A 17,208-nucleotide genomic window follows, 5' to 3' on the forward strand; every position below is an offset into this window, starting at 1 on the left:
CTAATCTCAGAAGTGACATCCCATCACTTCTCCCACATACTGTTCATTAGAAGCAAGTCAATAGATCCAGCCCACACTGAAGAGAAGGGGATTATGCAGGGACTTGACCAGGAGTCAGACATTAGGACACCAGTGTTCACTTGGAAATGTACCTATACCACAAAGTCTGTTTTCTTAACAGAGTCACTGGCCTATCTCACAGCTGCTACCCATGGTTTAGATGAAGAAGCTGAGAGCCTGAAGGAGACATTTGACCCAGAGAAGGAGGCAGTGAGTTTTTATTTACATAAGTATCTCTGATTACAGGATTAACTCTGAGATCTTGGGACTACTTAAACCTACAAATGTCACTCCCCACCTGGTTACCAGGAGAGGCAGAGAAACAAATGAGATCAAAGGAGGCTCCATAACCTTCCCTAGATGGTTCCTGAGAGCTGTTTGCTTTTAACCTTCTATCTTTCAGATCCCAGACATTGACCCTAATGCCAAGCTGCTTCAGCCACCTGCACCTATCATGCCATTGGATACCAATTGGCCCTTATTGACTGTGTCCAAAGGGTTCTTTGAAGGCTCCATTGCCAGCAAGGGTAAGTGCCCGCTTCTTCCATAGCGTTTTTGTTGTGTGCTTGTTTTGTGAAAAGCTGTCCTAGAGAGTACCATTAACTATTCTGTCCTTTTCATCTGTCCTTTTTTCTGTGTGATGCTTCATGGCAACACTGAGATGCCAATTAGAGTTACGGTACAGTCTTTTAAAAACTAAATAAAAGCATTATGACGGGGCTTCCCTGGTGGCGCAGTGGTTAAGAATCCGCCTGCCAATGCAGGGCACACGGGTTCGAGCCCTGGTCCCGGAAGATCCCACATGCCGTGGAGCAGCTGGGCCCGTGAGCCACAATTACTGAGCCTGCGCGTCTGGAGCCTGTGCTCCGCGACAAGAGAGGCCGCGATAGTGAGAGGCCCGCGCACTGCGTTGAAGAGTGGCCCCCACTTGCCACAACTGGAGAAAGCCCTCGCACAGAAACGAAGACCCAACACAGCCATAAATAAATAAATAAATAAAATTTAAAAGAGATAAGCAAAACATTCTCTCTATAAATTTGATCTTTTAAAAAAAAAAAAGCATTATGACATCATTAAAATTTGGAAAATAGGAGGGAAAAAAGAGAGATGTTTCTTAGTCCATGGCTCTAACAACCACTGTTAACATTTTGGTGTATTTTCTTAGGTTTTACCATAGATGTAGTCATACTCTCCATTCTGTGTTTTATCATTCATGACATACAATCTTAAGGTACAAACTCAGCTACCTCAATTCTATCATGTGGGTATACCCACTACCACTCCCACCCTTACACTCCTGTTTTCTCGGCTATGTCTACTAGTTTGTTTCTCCCAGCTGAGAGCCTAAATAGACCCTTGGGCATTTCGTGCCCGGTCCTGCTCTTTCTTCCATATCCTCTCATCTAGCCTTTGTCCTCATGCCCTGTACACACTGTAGTGGTGGTAACTTAGCAAAGATCTCAGCAAGAAATGCCAAGAGTTGGCACCAAAGGCTGGTTAGTAAGAAATTGTTTGAGGCAGCTTTTGGTAGCAGGAAGGCCAGTTGTTTTCACCTCTCTTCTATTCCCTCTCTCTGTGAAACCTGTGCTGACCAGGTTAGCATAATATAGATATCACAAAAATCAACAAAAACAGTAAGTGGACAGAACATTGGCACCTGCTTCTGTAAGGATGCAACAATTTGCCTGCAGAGGAGGCCGCATCTCAGACTTAGCTGGCTGTAACCAGCTCCTTTCTGTTCCTTCCCTCTGTAGGGAAGGGAGGAGCACTGGCTGCTGACATTGACATTGACACTGTTGGTACTGAGGGCTGGGGAGAGGATGCGGAGCTGCAGCTGGACGAAGGTATGAATGTTCTCCTAGGAGTGTTCTGGGCAGATGGGCTCCCTGGAGTGGGACTGGGTTGTGGGGCAGTTCTGCAGGGTGCTGGACCATAGGACCAACAAAGATCCCAGTGTCTTTCTTTCCTTTGGCTAAAATTGTGTCACTTTGAGAATCTCTGTTGAGCCTGGATTTTCCTTACAGATGGGTTTGTGGAGGCTACAGAAGGTTTGGGGGATGATGCTCTTGGCAAGGGACAGGAAGAAGGAGGTGGCTGGGATGTGGAAGAAGATCTGGAGCTCCCTCCTGAGCTGGTATGTGGAATTTTCACCCTCGTAAGGTTCTCTCCATTTCTCCCTGTGGAGGCTGGTGGCCTTATCACCCCCCCAACACCTGTCCTGAGGTCCCTGAATGGGAGGGGATCTGGATCCTCCTAGTCTGATGCTTATGTCCCATTTGAAAGAAAGAAGAATAAGATTAACTAGGGTTGTGCCAGTGTCATCTTATGAAAAGGCAGAAAGCTTTTTTGCCTGATTGGAGCTTTTGGTGTATCGTTTTGTTACTGGGGAAGCTTCTTCTATTTTGAGAGTCATCTTCCACAACAACCACCCCTCCTCCCCAACAGAGGCTGGGAATAAGGTAGAGTTGTGTTTAGATTTATCAGGGCAAATTGCTTGAATGGCTTAAAAAATGACTCACTCTTTGTTTTTCCCCTAGGATATCCCCCCTGGTGTAGCTGGTGGGGCTGAGGATGGGTTCTTTGTGCCCCCCACTAAGGGAACCAGCCCAACTCAGGTAAGCAGGGAAACAGTCCTGTAGGGATAAGTGTTTCTGAGCTGGCTATACTTGATTAATGCGTAAAGAATATCAACACTCTTCTATTACAGATACAGGGTAGGATTGTTGGGAAGAGAAAGAGCAAAATTTCACTTGTCTTGGGTTTTCTGTTTCTTGTTAGATCTGGTGCAATAACTCTCAGCTTCCAGTTGATCACATCCTGGCAGGCTCTTTTGAAACAGCCATGCGGGTAAGTCTTAAAGCTACCTTGGCTTTTGTTGAGTGTGCCTTGCCTAGGGTCCCAGGGGGATGATTGATTCATCTTAACCAAATGGAAATTATTATACCCACAAGGGCAGAGATGTATATTTAACATGGAAGTCTTTGGTCTTGCCTAAGGAAACTTGCCTCATAAGGCCTTCCTCTTACGTGCTTTCAATCTGGCTTAGTAATCTCGTAAGGTGGATTCTTCCAGCCATCTTCCACCCATTTATAGCGTGCTTTCTGGCTCACATCAATGAAGTCAGCACCCCTTAATGAACAGGTGTATTTTTTGAACACTAAGCCATGTGCTATAGTAGCAATAACAATAACAACCACAACTGCAACAGCCACTAACATTCAGTGTTGACTGTGTGCCAGGCACTATCATAAATGCTTTATGGGTATTATTAAATGAGGTAGATCCTATAATTAAATATAATTTACTGATAAGGAAACAAGTACAGAGAAGTTAAGTACCTTGCCCACTGTCAACTAGTTTTTAAGTAGCAGAGCCCAAATCTTATGTTTCTTTCCTCTTGTATTCCAGCTCCTTCATGACCAAGTAGGGGTAACCCAGTTTGGCCCCTACAAGCAACTGTTCCTGCAGACCTATGCCCGAGGCCGTACCACCTACCAGGCTCTGCCCTGCCTGCCCTCCATGTATGGCTACCCTAATCGCAATTGGTAAGGCCCCTTGCTCCTGGCTTCTCTCTGTTCCAACTTAGGGTAGATATCTCAGATGATAACCTCAGAGACAGTCAGAATTGTCCCAGAGCTGAGGTTTCCTAGTAGGAAAAGATCTTCGGCTTGGCACTCTGTCAGGTTTGGTTTACACCTGCTGCATCCATTTCCCTAGCTTTTTTCACAGTAGGGTGTTGTGATCATGTTGCCAGAAGAAAAGGTTAAGTCCTAGTGGGCTCCTGATCATCCTGTCTTCTTTCTCTTTCAGGAAGGATGCAGGGCTGAAGAATGGTGTACCAGCTGTGGGCCTGAAGCTTAATGACCTCATCCAACGGTTGCAACTGTGCTACCAGCTCACCACAGTGGGCAAGTTTGAGGAGGCTGTGGAAAAATTCCGTTCCATTTTACTCAGTGTGCCACTCCTTGTTGTGGACAATAAACAGGAGACTGCAGAGGTAAGAGCAGTCACAGTGTCATAGTCATACTTGTCATAGTGCTGGGCACCCCCACCTTCTTGCTTCTCTACCATGACCTTCTTTTGCCCCCTCTCCAGGCTCAGCAGCTCATCACCATTTGCCGTGAGTACATTGTGGGTTTGTCCATGGAGATAGAAAGGAAGAAGCTGCCCAAAGAGTCTCTAGAACAGCAGAAGCGCATCTGTGAGGTAAGACCTCTGGGCCTCTAAGCAGTACAGAGGCGTCTTCCCTTTTACCCACTATTAGGTCTGAATTCTTTAGGTCTCAATATGGGGAGTAAGAGAAATTTGGGCCCATTTCTGTGAGGAAAGGATATATTTCTCCACCCGTCTTCCTCATCTCATAAGTCCTCCATAACTAGGAGGCAGAAAATTTCTCTGCTTTATAGCCAGTCCTGTTTTTATTTGGTTGTTTTGCTGTGTTTCTAATGCATATGTGACCCCTTATAAATGACCTGTCCCAGCTTTAGCATCAGCATGGCATGTGTTCCTCCTTCTGTCCACCAGATGGCAGCCTATTTCACCCACTCAAACCTGCAGCCAGTGCACATGATCCTGGTGCTACGTACAGCCCTCAACCTCTTCTTCAAGCTCAAGAACTTTAAGACTGCTGCCACCTTTGCTCGGCGCCTGTTGGAACTCGGGCCCAAGCCGGAGGTGGCTCAACAGGTATATGGGAACTCCTTTAGTGAGCGTAGGGGAACTAGATCTGCTGTTACTTGGAGGGAGTCGAAGACCAAGGTCCTTGTCTCTGAAACAAGGTGCTGTATAACAGCATTCAACAAAAAGAGCCAACAAAATACCATCCTCTACTTACTGGCATGGGGACCTCCTTTTGTTCCCGGAAACTGAACTAATATCTTACTCAGACATGGCACCACTGTGAGAGTGTGACCTGCAATATGGAACAGGCCCTCTGTACCTGAAAATCAACCCAGTCCTGTCCTTAAGTTCTAGATTTCCCCTCACCACCACCACTAGCCTCCATATACATGTCCCATTACTTGTGTTTTCCAAAAGCTTTCTATTTATGCAGTGAAAGCCAGTTTTAACCCTTTCAGGGCTAACCCTGAGAATTCTCAGACTTAGTGGAGGAGTATGGGTCTAGATCCATGGAGCCACTTTGGGATAGAGAAGGAGAAAGCCTGATACAACAGGAATGGCAACTGTTACCCCTTCACATATGACCTATACAGAGGACGTATTCTGTATTCATTCAGTACAATTGCATCTACATCAAAGAAACTACTAATCCATGGTGATGAGATCATTTGAGTTGTGGTGTGCAGCTTTCAGTCCTCTTAAATAAAATATTCCTTCACTCTTTTAGACCCGCAAAATCCTGTCTGCCTGTGAGAAGAACCCCACAGATGCCTACCAGCTCAATTATGACATGCACAACCCTTTTGACATCTGTGCTGCATCTTATCGGCCCATCTACCGTGGAAAGCCAGTGGAGAAATGTCCACTCAGTGGGGCCTGCTATTCGCCTGAGTTCAAGGGTCAGATCTGCAGGGTCACTACAGTAAGTACTGTCCTTGAGAAATACATCTAGAATTCTGTCTTGAGGGAAGGACCAACTAGCATGTTGGTCCTTTTTGTCTCCTGTATTTCCCCCTCACACCTTGAGGCAGTGACCCTGGAGAAGGGTAGAACTTCCCACTGTTCCTTCCAGGCAGTAGCAATAACAAAGCACTCTACTGTGCTCATTGAGGTGTGGAGGGAGTAGGCTTTCTAGGCTTCTCACCCTCACATATCCCTAACTTTTTTCTATTTCTTCTTCCATAGGTGACAGAGATTGGCAAAGATGTGATTGGTTTAAGGATCAGCCCTCTGCAGTTTCGCTAAGGCCTGCTTCATGTGTGTAGGGTTAAGCACCATGTTTTCCCACAGACAGTTAGTCTTTATATCCTTCTAACTCCTTCTTCCTCAGCTACCCTTCATATTATTGATGTCTAGCTCTCTCTACCCTAAAACCTCATGTCCTTTTCTCTTCTTCTATGGCTAATCAAAATGTCTAAACCTGACATTTTTTTTTTTTTTTTTTTGCCTCTGAGGACCTCTCATCTCAAGGTAACTACAGTTGTCACGATTGGCCTTGCCTTCCCAGCTTAGATCTTTCAAAGAACATTTGTGATGAACATTTGTGAAATAAATTCCTTCCATATTTATTCCTTCCCTCCCCACCACCTTTGTGTACTTTCTGTTAGAAAGGAATGAGATATAATAAATAAGATAGCATCTTTTACTCAGTCATAACAAGCTGTTAGCCATCCCCATTTTCCTTGGGCATTGAAACTCCTAGGCAGATATCCTCTGTGTGCCCAGAAACTTAAAGTCTGAGGAGAAACTATTTGATTTTCCAGAAATGCACATCACTTTTTGTTGACTTGTCCTTTACTAAGATTGTTCTTGTATTTTGTTTCTCACACTAAATAAAGTAAATTTCTACGAGAGTTTTGTGGCTTGCCATTTGTTTCCTGGACACTCTCATGTTCCTACTTACTCCATGTAGCTGCCCCATCAAAGCAGATACCTTTCCTTCAATAATTATTTTTAATTACAAAGGTAATAAATACCTATTTGTTTTTTAAAGTACATATTTTTCATAGGATATAGTGAAGTGCTGTGAGAATGGTAGAAAGCAAGTAGTTCCCCTATTCCATTATTGACTGCAACCTTCCATCTATTGCTAGTTATAGAGTGTATTCATTGAGCACCTGCCATGTACTTGGTACTGTTCTAGATGTTTTACGTGATATATATGTGGTTAATTAGTAATACATTGTATATAGTACAGCAATTACAATGGCAATACAGAATTTTGCTTGTCATGTACTAAGATTAATTCCGTAGAGGGATGTACTGTGCCTTTGATTAAAATATATACTTTTTTTCATTTTAAATTCATGTTTTCAATAAACAATACATTCATATAGTTCAGAAATCAGTAAATGTAAAAAGCTGTTCTGTAACATCTTCCTCCCACCCTTTTCGTCAGCCACCCAGTTCCTGTCGCCTTCCCCAAAACAGGTAACTGCCGTTGTTAGCTTCCTTATATCTTGCCAGAGATTTTTTGATGTGTAAACAAGCAGATATGAATATGTTCTTCCCTATCCCCATGTTATACCTAAATGGAAGCATACTAATGATTTTAAGTTGCCTTGTTATTCATGGATATGTGAGTTATTTCCAGTCTTTGGATATTATAAACAGTGCTGCAGTGAACAACTTGAACATACATTGGACAGGTGTGGAAAGTGAATCTGAGGATAAACTATAAGTGTAATTCCTGCTGTCAAAGAGGGCAGGGCTTTGTATCTTTTTAACTTTAAAAGATACTTTCTTAAACAGAATCCCCAAATGAAGCCTGCCCTCTCAAAAATTTGCACACTATTTTCATAACACTTTCTCAAGTTATAAACATTCTTTCTGTAACCATAGGCAAGTTGATGAAAAATTTTGGCAAAATGGCAAAAATTTTTTGTAAGTTTAAAATAAATTATAAAATTAATTTTGCATACCAACATAAACATTCTGAACTGAGGGATATGAAAAAAGTGGACAGTCCTCATGAAGCTTATGTAATTGGGGAAACAAAATGGATACATGTGGAATAATTAAATACCAGGCAAGAATTTGAAGTTGGTTAATAAACAGTAGAGAACCATTAAGTCCTTACTTGAGAGAGTGATATAAAGAAAATGCTGTAAAATACTGTTGTGCAACAGTGTTCACTATACATGAAAGGTGGGAGGTGAGTAAATACTGAGATGAGGTGTTAGGCTTATCAATAGTAAAGCAAGTTTAAGAAATAGTGCAAAGGAAGGATCATGCTTATTTTTGATTCCATCTTAGTTCTCTTATTTACCATCTGATGTTTTCCTTATTAACATACTTACATTACCATATTAATGTAAAGCCAATATAAATACCTGTAACGTGTGCTTGATATAGTCAGAGATAACACATGTAAGCAGTTTGGAGTTGAATGAGAAAGTTAACCTGGAATAGATGTTACAGGTGTTTGGGAGAAAGAGATTAATCAGGGAAGGATTAGATTATAGAAGTTTAGAAGTGAAAATGACCTTAGAGTCCCAAATTTAATGTTACATATTTGTAATATGAGTCCTAGAGTGGTGAAGGGTTTTGAACAAAACAATTTAATGACAGAGTTCGGACTGGAATTTAGGTCTTCTGACTCCAGAATGTTTTCTCCCAAGTCACAGTACTTGTGCCTGGAAGAACACAGTAGATTTTGCACAGGTATGATTTTAAAAGTCTGTGCCCTATGTGTCAAGGAAAGAGTAAGTACCTAAACTGGTGCTTGACACAAGTACTCAAGTGTGTGTTTAGGAAGCTAAGGCTGAAAGTCATGAAGTAACTTTTTTCATTTAGATGTGATTTCTCCCTTTTAAACTTTATGGTACTTTATCCTTACTTCTTATAAGACACTTAACCTTGTGCCATACTTACTGTGTGTATGTCTAATTCTACCTCCAGCCTAATCCCCAGTCAACTACGTTAACAGCAAGGGCTGGTTCTGATTTCTCTCTCTGCCCTCCACTGTGCCCAGCATAGGATATTAAACAACAGCAGATGCCTTCCAAGTGCTGAGATAGGTTTGTCTCAGGCAGTTGATGCATTCTCACAGATCTGAATAGAACAATTCCAGAGGAGGGAAGGGATATCTGGAGTTGTCTTTATCTGAGCCTCCTCCAACTACACTCGATTGAGTTCTGCGTAGAGAAAAGGAGATAGATCAGGGAAGGCAGGTCTATTACCACTACATTCCAATTGCCTCCCTGCTTAGTCCAAGGTCCAAGAGTCGCTTTTTCTGCCTGATTTAATTAACTAACATTGAGTTCTAAATTCTTGGCACTGTGACAGTTTTAATGGGATGCAGGGAAATCAGAGACAGCCACTAGATTCTGCAGGGAAACATGCCTCATTAGGGCCTGGGAGAGCAAAGAGCAGCCAATGAGTGCCCAAGTTTTAGTCCCTAGCCTAGGAGTTGGGGATGCAGCAGTGAACACGACAGATGAAAATCCTTGCTGTCATGGTGCTTAAATTCCAAGGGGCTTGAGAGGAGATAATAACGATAAATAAGTAAAATATATAGTATGTCAGATAGTGGTTAAGTGTTGAGAAAAAGAGGAAAAGTGGATAGGAAGTGTATATGTGTGTGTCGGAGGGGTTGCAATTTTATTTAGTGAGGCCGAATAAGGCATTTCAGAGAAGATGACGTTTGAGTAAAATACTGAGGGAAGTGAGAGGAAACTAGCATGTTGGGTGTGCCGTTAACTGTCGTCATTTATTACACATGCACAGCTTCTGGCTGTTCGTAGTAGGCAGTTTGTCCCAATTTGGCCTACCCACAGTTCAGGAAGAAATAATAAGCCAGGTAATGCGGGCAGTTCAAAGAAAGGAGGCCAAGCCAGTAAGAAACCTGGCAGAAGGTAACAGTGAATTCCCCTCTGTTGGTTCTACGTTCCTAGAGAAAGAGAGGAAGAAAAGAAAAGAAATCGAAGCTTCCTGTCCCTTTAAAAATGGCGGCCCGGCACGGGCCAACAATGCCATTGGTTGCACGAGGCAGAGGGGGCGGGCGCGGGGGGTGGGGCGCGGAGTCCTGCCTCCTACGGCACGGCGGAGGTGGCAAGATGGCCGCGGCTGAGGAGGAAGGTGGTGTTGGGGCCGAAGCCGACCGGGAATTGGAAGAGCTGCTGGAAAGTAAGAGCCCGTAATGGGAAAGGCCCGAAGGGGTCGGGTGTAAGGATCCCTTCAGGGGGTTAGGTGAACCTGAGGTATTTGGGGCGGAGCAGGAGAGGTTCTCCAAAGGTTGGTCGGCGGCGGAGAGCCTGCGACCCCCGAGATAGTCTCTGGGTCACCTTCTCCTTCCTCCGCGGCGGGAGCTGAGGAGCTCGCTTTGGGTCCATGAGCGGTCCAGACCGTTGATCTCCTTGCCGGAGGGGAAACTAACCCAGAGGACGATGTTTCACTACCCCGCTCCAAACTCCCCTTACTTTAGTAAGTTCTTAAAGTCCGACTTTCTCCCCGCCGGCAGCAGCCTTCGGTCCTCGGTGGGCCGCGAACCGGACATCCACGGATTGCTTCCATTACCTCTTAGCGAGCCCGAAGTGCGTCCTTCTGTGCACTGTTCCGTTCTCCTTAACACGGAAGACACGCCTTTTCTTCTCCCAGTCCTTTTTCACCTTTCTCTCACCAGGCCCCTTTCCAGTTCTTTCATCATGTCAGAGCTCAAACACACTCCCTTCCCAGTATTTTGAAAAACAGGGTGAGACGGCCTCTGGGGAAGACAGTTCACCCTCTTAAAAGAGGGTGGCTGTACTTTTCCTCCTTAGCTCTGTTTCTTGCCCAGAGTGGGGCCGCTGCCCTCCCCTTACACTTAGAGTCTGGCAAGCAGAATGGTGGTGAGGACACAGGCTTTTCAGGGAAGAGGTGAATATTTTTTGTCTCTTGCTCAGTCACAGACAGAGTGGGCAGGCGGAAAGATGAACAGAAGTCGTGAGAAGTGCTAAGTGACTGTGTGAGTCTGCGGAGAGGAGGCCAGAGGGAGCTCTAAGAGCTTTGGGGAGGGAGAGTGAATCTGGAAGATACGAGAGTTCAGTGCCCTCCCGTGGAGTGTAATATGGAGTCTCTCAGTTCGTACTAGTACCAGGACCCATGGGAAGCTGGGTGAAACATCTTGTGGCTTCAGCTCTCTTGCCAAAGATTATTCCCTTTAGGTCTCCAGAATGAGTTCAGTGGGTTAAGGACATCTGTGTTCTCTGCTCGCCTTGGATATCTGTATGGGATTTCTAGGAGTCATTAAAGAATGGCAGGGAAGGCACTGTATAGATGGAGATGTCTCTGCAGAAGTTTTAACTCTCTTCTCCCAGCTCTGAGAGAGATGCTTGTTCCACCTTAAGAGATTTCTTCCCCTTTGATCACAATAAATTAGGTAATGGGGAGGGAAGTGGGAGGCTTATTGAGGGGTGGGTCAGGAGAGGGAGAGTCAAAAAAAGGAGAAAATTTTAGGAAAGTTGACAGTTTGAAAGATTGTTCTCTTAATGCTTTGCCCAGAAACCCCCCAGCCTTGCATCCTCATCCATCCCCAAATACGCGCCGTGTTTCTTGTTTCTGAAGGTGCTCTTGATGATTTCGATAAGGCCAAACCCTCTCCAGCACCCCCTCCTACCACCACAGCCCCTGATGCTTCGGGGTCCCAGAAGAGATCGCCGGGAGATACTGCCAAAGTATAAATTCCACCCACTTAAGGGATGGGGGGGTGGAATGGGCATGCAGCTCTGAGCAGAGGTTGGGCAGGCCCCTGTGGGCCAGAGGGGAGTTGGGGGAGGTGCCTTGGCCTCACATTGCTGAGTGCTCTTGCAGGCCTCAGTCCTTGTGAAACAGGGACTTGAGATTGAGTAGAGGGATCTCAAGGAAGTTCTTTAAGAAAAGAGCAGATTTAAATGGTTGGATTGGGAATGACACTCCATACCATTCCCTCAGTGGTCAGATGCCTTTTTGCTGCTCTCAGTAAGAGAGGTAGTCAGAATGTCCAGTGGAGGTGGGTAGGAGGGAAGCACTGCATTTCCCAGAGCCACTGCCTGTGACTTTTGTCAGAGGCCGTGTGCAGTGGGGTGCCAAGTAAGAGATGCGCTTAGGCCCCGTTCTCCCCTGCAGGATGCCCTCTTCGCCTCCCAAGAGAAGTTTTTCCAGGAACTGTTTGACAGCGAGCTGGCTTCCCAAGCCACTGCAGAGTTTGAGAAAGCAATGAAGGAGTTGGCTGAGGAAGAGCCCCACCTGGTAGAGCAGTTCCAAAAGCTCTCAGAGGCTGCTGGGAGAGTAGGTGAGGAGGGGACCCCAGACAACTGGAAATGTCTGAACAAACCTCTTAGGTCATTGTTGCTTGAGAACACCAAACTTTGTAAAGTTGACAGCAATTATGATACCACTGCCATGGGATGGGGGAGGAGATGGGAGGAGGCATGAGACCCTGTTTAATGAAAGGCGTGAGATAAGTTGGAAAGTAACAGAAAAGATTATTAAAAAGTGACCATTTTAAAGGTCACAGTGTTAACGTGGGTATCATTGTGGAGAACAAACGGACACACAGTCCATGTAGATTTGTGAAAATAACTATGAAGATAACCATAGAGTATTCAAAGATTTGGAGTGCTAGTGATTCACTAATAAACGCTCCATATCCAAGCCGGTAACCAGATCAGTCTAGGCAAGCAAACGGTTAAAATCCTAAATGACCTTGGCTCTTTTCATCTCTCCTAGGCAGTGATGCGACTTCCCAACAAGAATTCACTTCTTGCCTAAAGGAGACATTAAGTGGACTAGCCAAGAATGCCACTGACCTTCAGGTGAGGGGGAAGAGATAGGGAAACACAAGGGGCCCACTCCCAGACACTTCACCAAGCAGAGTCTCAAAAGGCAGACTCTCTTGGGTATCATCTCCAGTCTGTCCCTGCCTGACTACTTTGCTACAGGCAAGTTTAAATAGTTCTTTCCCACCTGAAAGGTTGGTGAGCATCCCAAGAAGGTAGTATACTTGCTCACCTCCCTCCTGTCCTTTCTAGAACTCTGGCATGTCAGAAGAGGAGCTGACCAAGGCCATGGAAGGGCTGGGCATGGACGAAGGAGACGGGGAAGGGACCATCCTCCCCATCATGCAGAGTATCATGCAGAACCTCCTGTCCAAGGATGTGCTGTACCCGTCACTGAAAGAGATCACAGAAAAGGTTTGTGAACTTCTGTTTATGCTTTTCCTCTTTGTTCCCCATTGTATCAACTCCTGTGAGCTGCTTTGTCTATTTAGAGCCTGCAGAGATAGAGTAACTCAAGTGTACAGGTTCATCTATTTTTTTCTCCTTTATTTATTTGGAGGGGGAGAGTTAGGGAGGAGTTGTATCTCCAAGAGAATAAAGCTACCATACTGAGGATGTTTAAGGTAGAAGGGGAAATCCGTCAGCTCTAGTTTTCTGTAAATTGGTGTGAGTCTCTGTTGTTGTCTGATCAACCTTTCTTGCATTTCCAACTTCATTCATTTCTCCAATAAGGTTTCACTGAGGATTTACTGGCTTTATGCTGTGCACAATTTTAAGAGTAGTTTAAATGATGGTCTCTGCCATCACAGAGCTTATAGTGTCACTGAAGAGATTTTTAAAGGTTGTTAAAACAAACAAAAAAGAAGGAATATGTGACAGAGATCATATGTGGCCCTTAAAGCCTCAAATATTTACTATCTGGCTCTTCACAGAAAAAGTTTGCTGTCCTCTGATGACCGTAAATGCTAGCATAGCCAGGTGATCTGATTGAAGTCAGTGCTACTTCTCATGCTGAACTCGCTTATTTAGCTTTTCCTTCTCCTATGTTCCTGTCCCCTTCATGTTTTACTCTTCCTCATATTTTATTGCCCTTACTTATTCATTGTTCACTTACTTCCTCCCCACCCATTCTCTCTCTGCTTAGTATCCAGAATGGTTGCAGACTCACCGAGAATCTCTACTTCCAGAGCAGTTTGAAAAATATCAGGAACAACACAGTGTCATGGGCAAAATATGTGAGCAGTTTGAGGCAGAAACCCCCACAGATAGTGAGGGCACTCAAAAGGCTCGTTTTGAGGTGGTGCTGGATCTCATGCAGCAGGTAAGGCCTCCTCTTGCCGTCTGCCCGCTGCTGCTGTCTGCTTGCGTGTTCAGTGGAGGAGGTGTCCTGGAAGGATGCCTCCCTGCCCAGCCAAGGTGGAGGAGGGAGCACAGGAGAGGCCACATAGCATGGTCTTATCTCTTGTTCCTCTTTCCTTCTTTTCCAGCTACAGGATTTGGGCCATCCTCCAAAAGAGCTTGCTGGGGAGATGGTGAGTATACCTTCTCATATACTTTAATCTGAGCCCCAGTTTCCAGTATTTTGTAACCTTTAGTGATTCCACGTAAGGTGATAATTGTGGCTGCTGGGGATGGACCTTCAAAAGCTCTAACTTTCTGAAATAGGAGGAGTTATCTGAGTCCCTTCATCTCTTCTCCAGCCTCCTGGCCTCAACTTTGACCTGGATGCCCTCAATCTCTCGGGCCCACCAGGTGCCAATGGCGAACAGTGTCTGATCATGTGAAACACAACATGCTTTCTTCCCTGATTCCCAGCCGTGGGGGAACGTCTGGAGTCAGCAGCACCACTGGGAGCTGAGGCAGGAGTGTCGTCTACAGGAGTGGTCTGCCCACTGCCATCTGTCATCCCACCCAAGATTGTGCCATACCAGCTGAGGCTTTTTCTGTGTCCTTCTAGGAATAAGGCCTGTTCTGCAGATCATTTCTGTGAACCCTTTCCATTGTGGTTTCTGCTGCTAGCAAAGGCCCAGCTACCTACCAGGTGAAGGAAGGCGTCCCTTTTGGGGCATGCACCTTCTTTCCTCTCCCAAAATAATGTTATACAGGGCCACACTGAGTTCAGTTTTGTACCCAGGGTCTTCGTGCCTTGTCTCTACTCCCTGTCTTGGACCTGGGGAGCAGGGACAGAGTCCTAGGACTCTATATTTCTATAGTTCTCTTGGGCAGCACCTGTGGGAATGAATGGGGAGAAACTTAGCCTGGGCTGGGGGTTTAGGTCTGTCACCACACCCTCTTGCCTTCAGACTGTTCTGAATTCTCTGAAGGGAAAGTAAGTGGGGGGACTTTTGCATCTAAAAATGCTACTCTTTCACAGTAGGTTGAAATAGAAGCCCTGGGATTCTCCTCTCTCCAGGTACAGAGTCCTCAACTCCCTGTACCAGCCTGAAAACTCAAGTAGCTGCCCTGTTCTTTCTATAATGCTATGTGATCTGGATGAACTCAGCCCTTGACCTTCCTTTACCCCCTGCCTCTCCTCTCATCTCTCTATTTTAAATACCTCTTTATTCCAACCCTTCTCTGAGCCCAAACTGTGACAAAGAAGGGTCCATCCTGTTTCCCCTCATCTAGTCCATCCACCACCCTCACTGGCCCCCCTATCACCCTGGCAAACGTATATAATTATAGTGTCAGGTCTAGGAAATGAATTACTGTTCTTCCCCAGATACATTTTGGCTTATTTGAGACATCTCATTTGTTTGAATCCTGTTCACTGATTCAGGGAGGTAGCTTGGGAAAGGTGGGGTGGGATTCAGCCTGGGTCCTTTTTCCTGACTAATAAATATTCTGAGTGAGGGATTGTAGCCTGTTTTTCATCCAAGTCTTTTCCTAATCTTCCTCAGCTTCTCTAAGCTGCTGTGTGAGGAATGTTAGCATAACATTGCATTGCTGGGTTCTACCACCATTTCCCTTCCCCAGCTCAGTCTGCACCCCAGTCGGCAAAGGAGACTGAATGGGCCATCTTTCCTCATTTTCTCTGAATATTTCAATTTGGGAAGCCCTTCGATTGGTATTGTATTTTAACATTTCACAGTATTATTATTAATGTTAGTAATATATTGTTAACATGTTTACTAAATTATTTTTCTTTGAGCTGACCTTGCTTTTCTCTGTGGGAACCAGTGAATCTGTAGACCTTGGCTGCCACATGTTTGTGGATACTCTGGTCAGACCAGCTGGCTGTCCTGGTTCAGGACTCAGAAAATAACTTCCAGAGCAAATTCGTACTTATCATTTGTGGCACTTTGAGCTCCTGACATGTCACTTTCCCTTGGGTTAAGACTTTTCACCCCTTAAGATCCCACACATTCTGTGGTATTGGCGAGGAAGGAAATGTTCTTAAGGCCTAAGGCTGTTCGGGAAGGTCCAGCTACTGTACCTTAGAGTACAGAAGAGCCCGGGTCTGAATCTGAGACTCCTCTCCTCTGCAAGAGATGGGAAAGTACAGGCAGAGTTGTGATGATGGTCACAGGACGTGAATGGTCAAAATTCTCTCCTTATAACTCTAGCCAAAAACTGGATGAGGAAAGAGAAAAAGGAGGGAAGAACGAAAGGGCCTTGCGCCTTGAACTATGTGCCAGTTTTCCTTTACACATTCTCACTTCTGCTGGCCTGGCCAGGGCTTACGCCAGGAACCTAAACAGATGCCACCTTAGTTTTGTTCCCAAGCCATTCATTTTGATTTTGATTTTGATTGAACATGAACAAATTGACCTCAGGTTACTCTCTGTTCCAAAAATACTATTTGAATTATTCTAGGACTTGTGGAAAGATGGAGCGGTCCTTCTCAAACTGTGGTAAGGGACCAGGTTTTTTTGTTTTATAAGTATCCTGTCCTTTGTCCACCAATATGTGTTCCATATGCGCAGTTCACACTGTGGGCTACCCACCACACAAGTTTGACAACACCAAACTGACCAGACCTCTTCCGCAGGATAAGGCCACTGATCATGCATTTGGATATTATAGCAGTCAAAATGCTAGGGACTTCCCTGGCAGTCCAGTGGTTAGGACTCCGAGCTTCCACTGCAGGGGTCATGGATGGGTTCGATCCCTGGTTGGGGAACTAAGATCCCGCATGCCCCACGGCACGGCCAAATAAATAAATAAATAAATTAAAATGCTAAATGGTTTCTGAACACATTGAATTTCTAACTCATTCTTGTCGCAGACTGGTGAAAAACTGTTCACAGACCAGTACAAATTTCCAACCACCTGAGTAGCACTGCTCTGGGGCCCTCCTCAGTCTCTCCACAGCTGCATCAGCCAAAGGGATACATTTCTATACTTGTTCCATGTGAGGGTTTCTTCTACTGAACCTTTTCTTCAGCAAGAATGTGTCACTGTAAGGACGTTTCTAGTATTTTTCTAGCCTTCCTTTGCTGCTTAAAATAACCATCACAAAGCTTAGGTTTAAGCTGTATGTTAAGTGTTTATGCTGCTCTCAAACTTTAAAGGAAGTGCCCCTTTGTTCCAAAATTCTGTACATTAGAAAACAAATTTGTGATTGTTTGGATGGTTTAATGAATTAAGAATCAAGTTAGTACTGTGATAATCATGTTCCTATGATTCTGGAACATCCTGGCAGGGGCCCCATGAGCTGCTTATAACGTGCTGTTGAGATGGCTTTTTGGGAGCTTGGGAGAAACGATGGCCCACAGTAAATGAAGTAGAGATGACAGACCATATGAAAAATGATCAAAAGGCTTAGAGGAAGTATGCATGCAAGAATGAA

At 44.9% G+C, this 17,208-nt stretch overlaps 2 protein-coding genes across 3 annotated transcripts in view; both read left to right on the plus strand.

The window, feature by feature from the left end:
- The window catches only part of COPA (COPI coat complex subunit alpha), a 51,206-nt gene extending 44,673 nt beyond the window's left edge, over positions 1 to 6,533 (plus strand). For both annotated transcript variants that reach the window (XM_082405112.1, XM_082405113.1), the window contains exons 22-33: positions 182 to 270; positions 464 to 587; positions 1,815 to 1,904; positions 2,085 to 2,194; positions 2,598 to 2,675; positions 2,839 to 2,907; positions 3,469 to 3,605; positions 3,871 to 4,057; positions 4,156 to 4,266; positions 4,585 to 4,746; positions 5,408 to 5,602; positions 5,866 to 6,533. In XM_082405112.1, the coding sequence (XP_082261238.1) occupies positions 182 to 270; positions 464 to 587; positions 1,815 to 1,904; positions 2,085 to 2,194; positions 2,598 to 2,675; positions 2,839 to 2,907; positions 3,469 to 3,605; positions 3,871 to 4,057; positions 4,156 to 4,266; positions 4,585 to 4,746; positions 5,408 to 5,602; positions 5,866 to 5,925 (1,412 nt within the window). In that variant the 3' untranslated portion in view covers positions 5,926 to 6,533. The remainder of the gene's footprint in view (positions 1 to 181; positions 271 to 463; positions 588 to 1,814; positions 1,905 to 2,084; positions 2,195 to 2,597; positions 2,676 to 2,838; positions 2,908 to 3,468; positions 3,606 to 3,870; positions 4,058 to 4,155; positions 4,267 to 4,584; positions 4,747 to 5,407; positions 5,603 to 5,865) is intronic.
- A 3,153-nt stretch (positions 6,534 to 9,686) lies between these two features.
- PEX19 (peroxisomal biogenesis factor 19) lies at positions 9,687 to 16,612 on the plus strand. The gene is made up of 8 exons (XM_082406738.1): positions 9,687 to 9,807; positions 11,224 to 11,333; positions 11,764 to 11,929; positions 12,367 to 12,452; positions 12,669 to 12,830; positions 13,561 to 13,737; positions 13,904 to 13,948; positions 14,117 to 16,612. The coding sequence occupies exons 1-8, from the start codon at positions 9,738 to 9,740 to the stop codon at positions 14,198 to 14,200; spliced, it is 900 nt and encodes a 299-aa protein (XP_082262864.1). The 5' UTR covers positions 9,687 to 9,737; the 3' UTR covers positions 14,201 to 16,612.
- Positions 16,613 to 17,208: the final 596 nt, after the last annotated feature.

Source organism: Balaenoptera borealis (genome assembly GCF_965194805.1).
Source record: "Balaenoptera borealis genome assembly, chromosome: 1".
In the NCBI taxonomy this organism is placed as follows: Eukaryota; Metazoa; Chordata; class Mammalia; order Artiodactyla; family Balaenopteridae; genus Balaenoptera; species Balaenoptera borealis.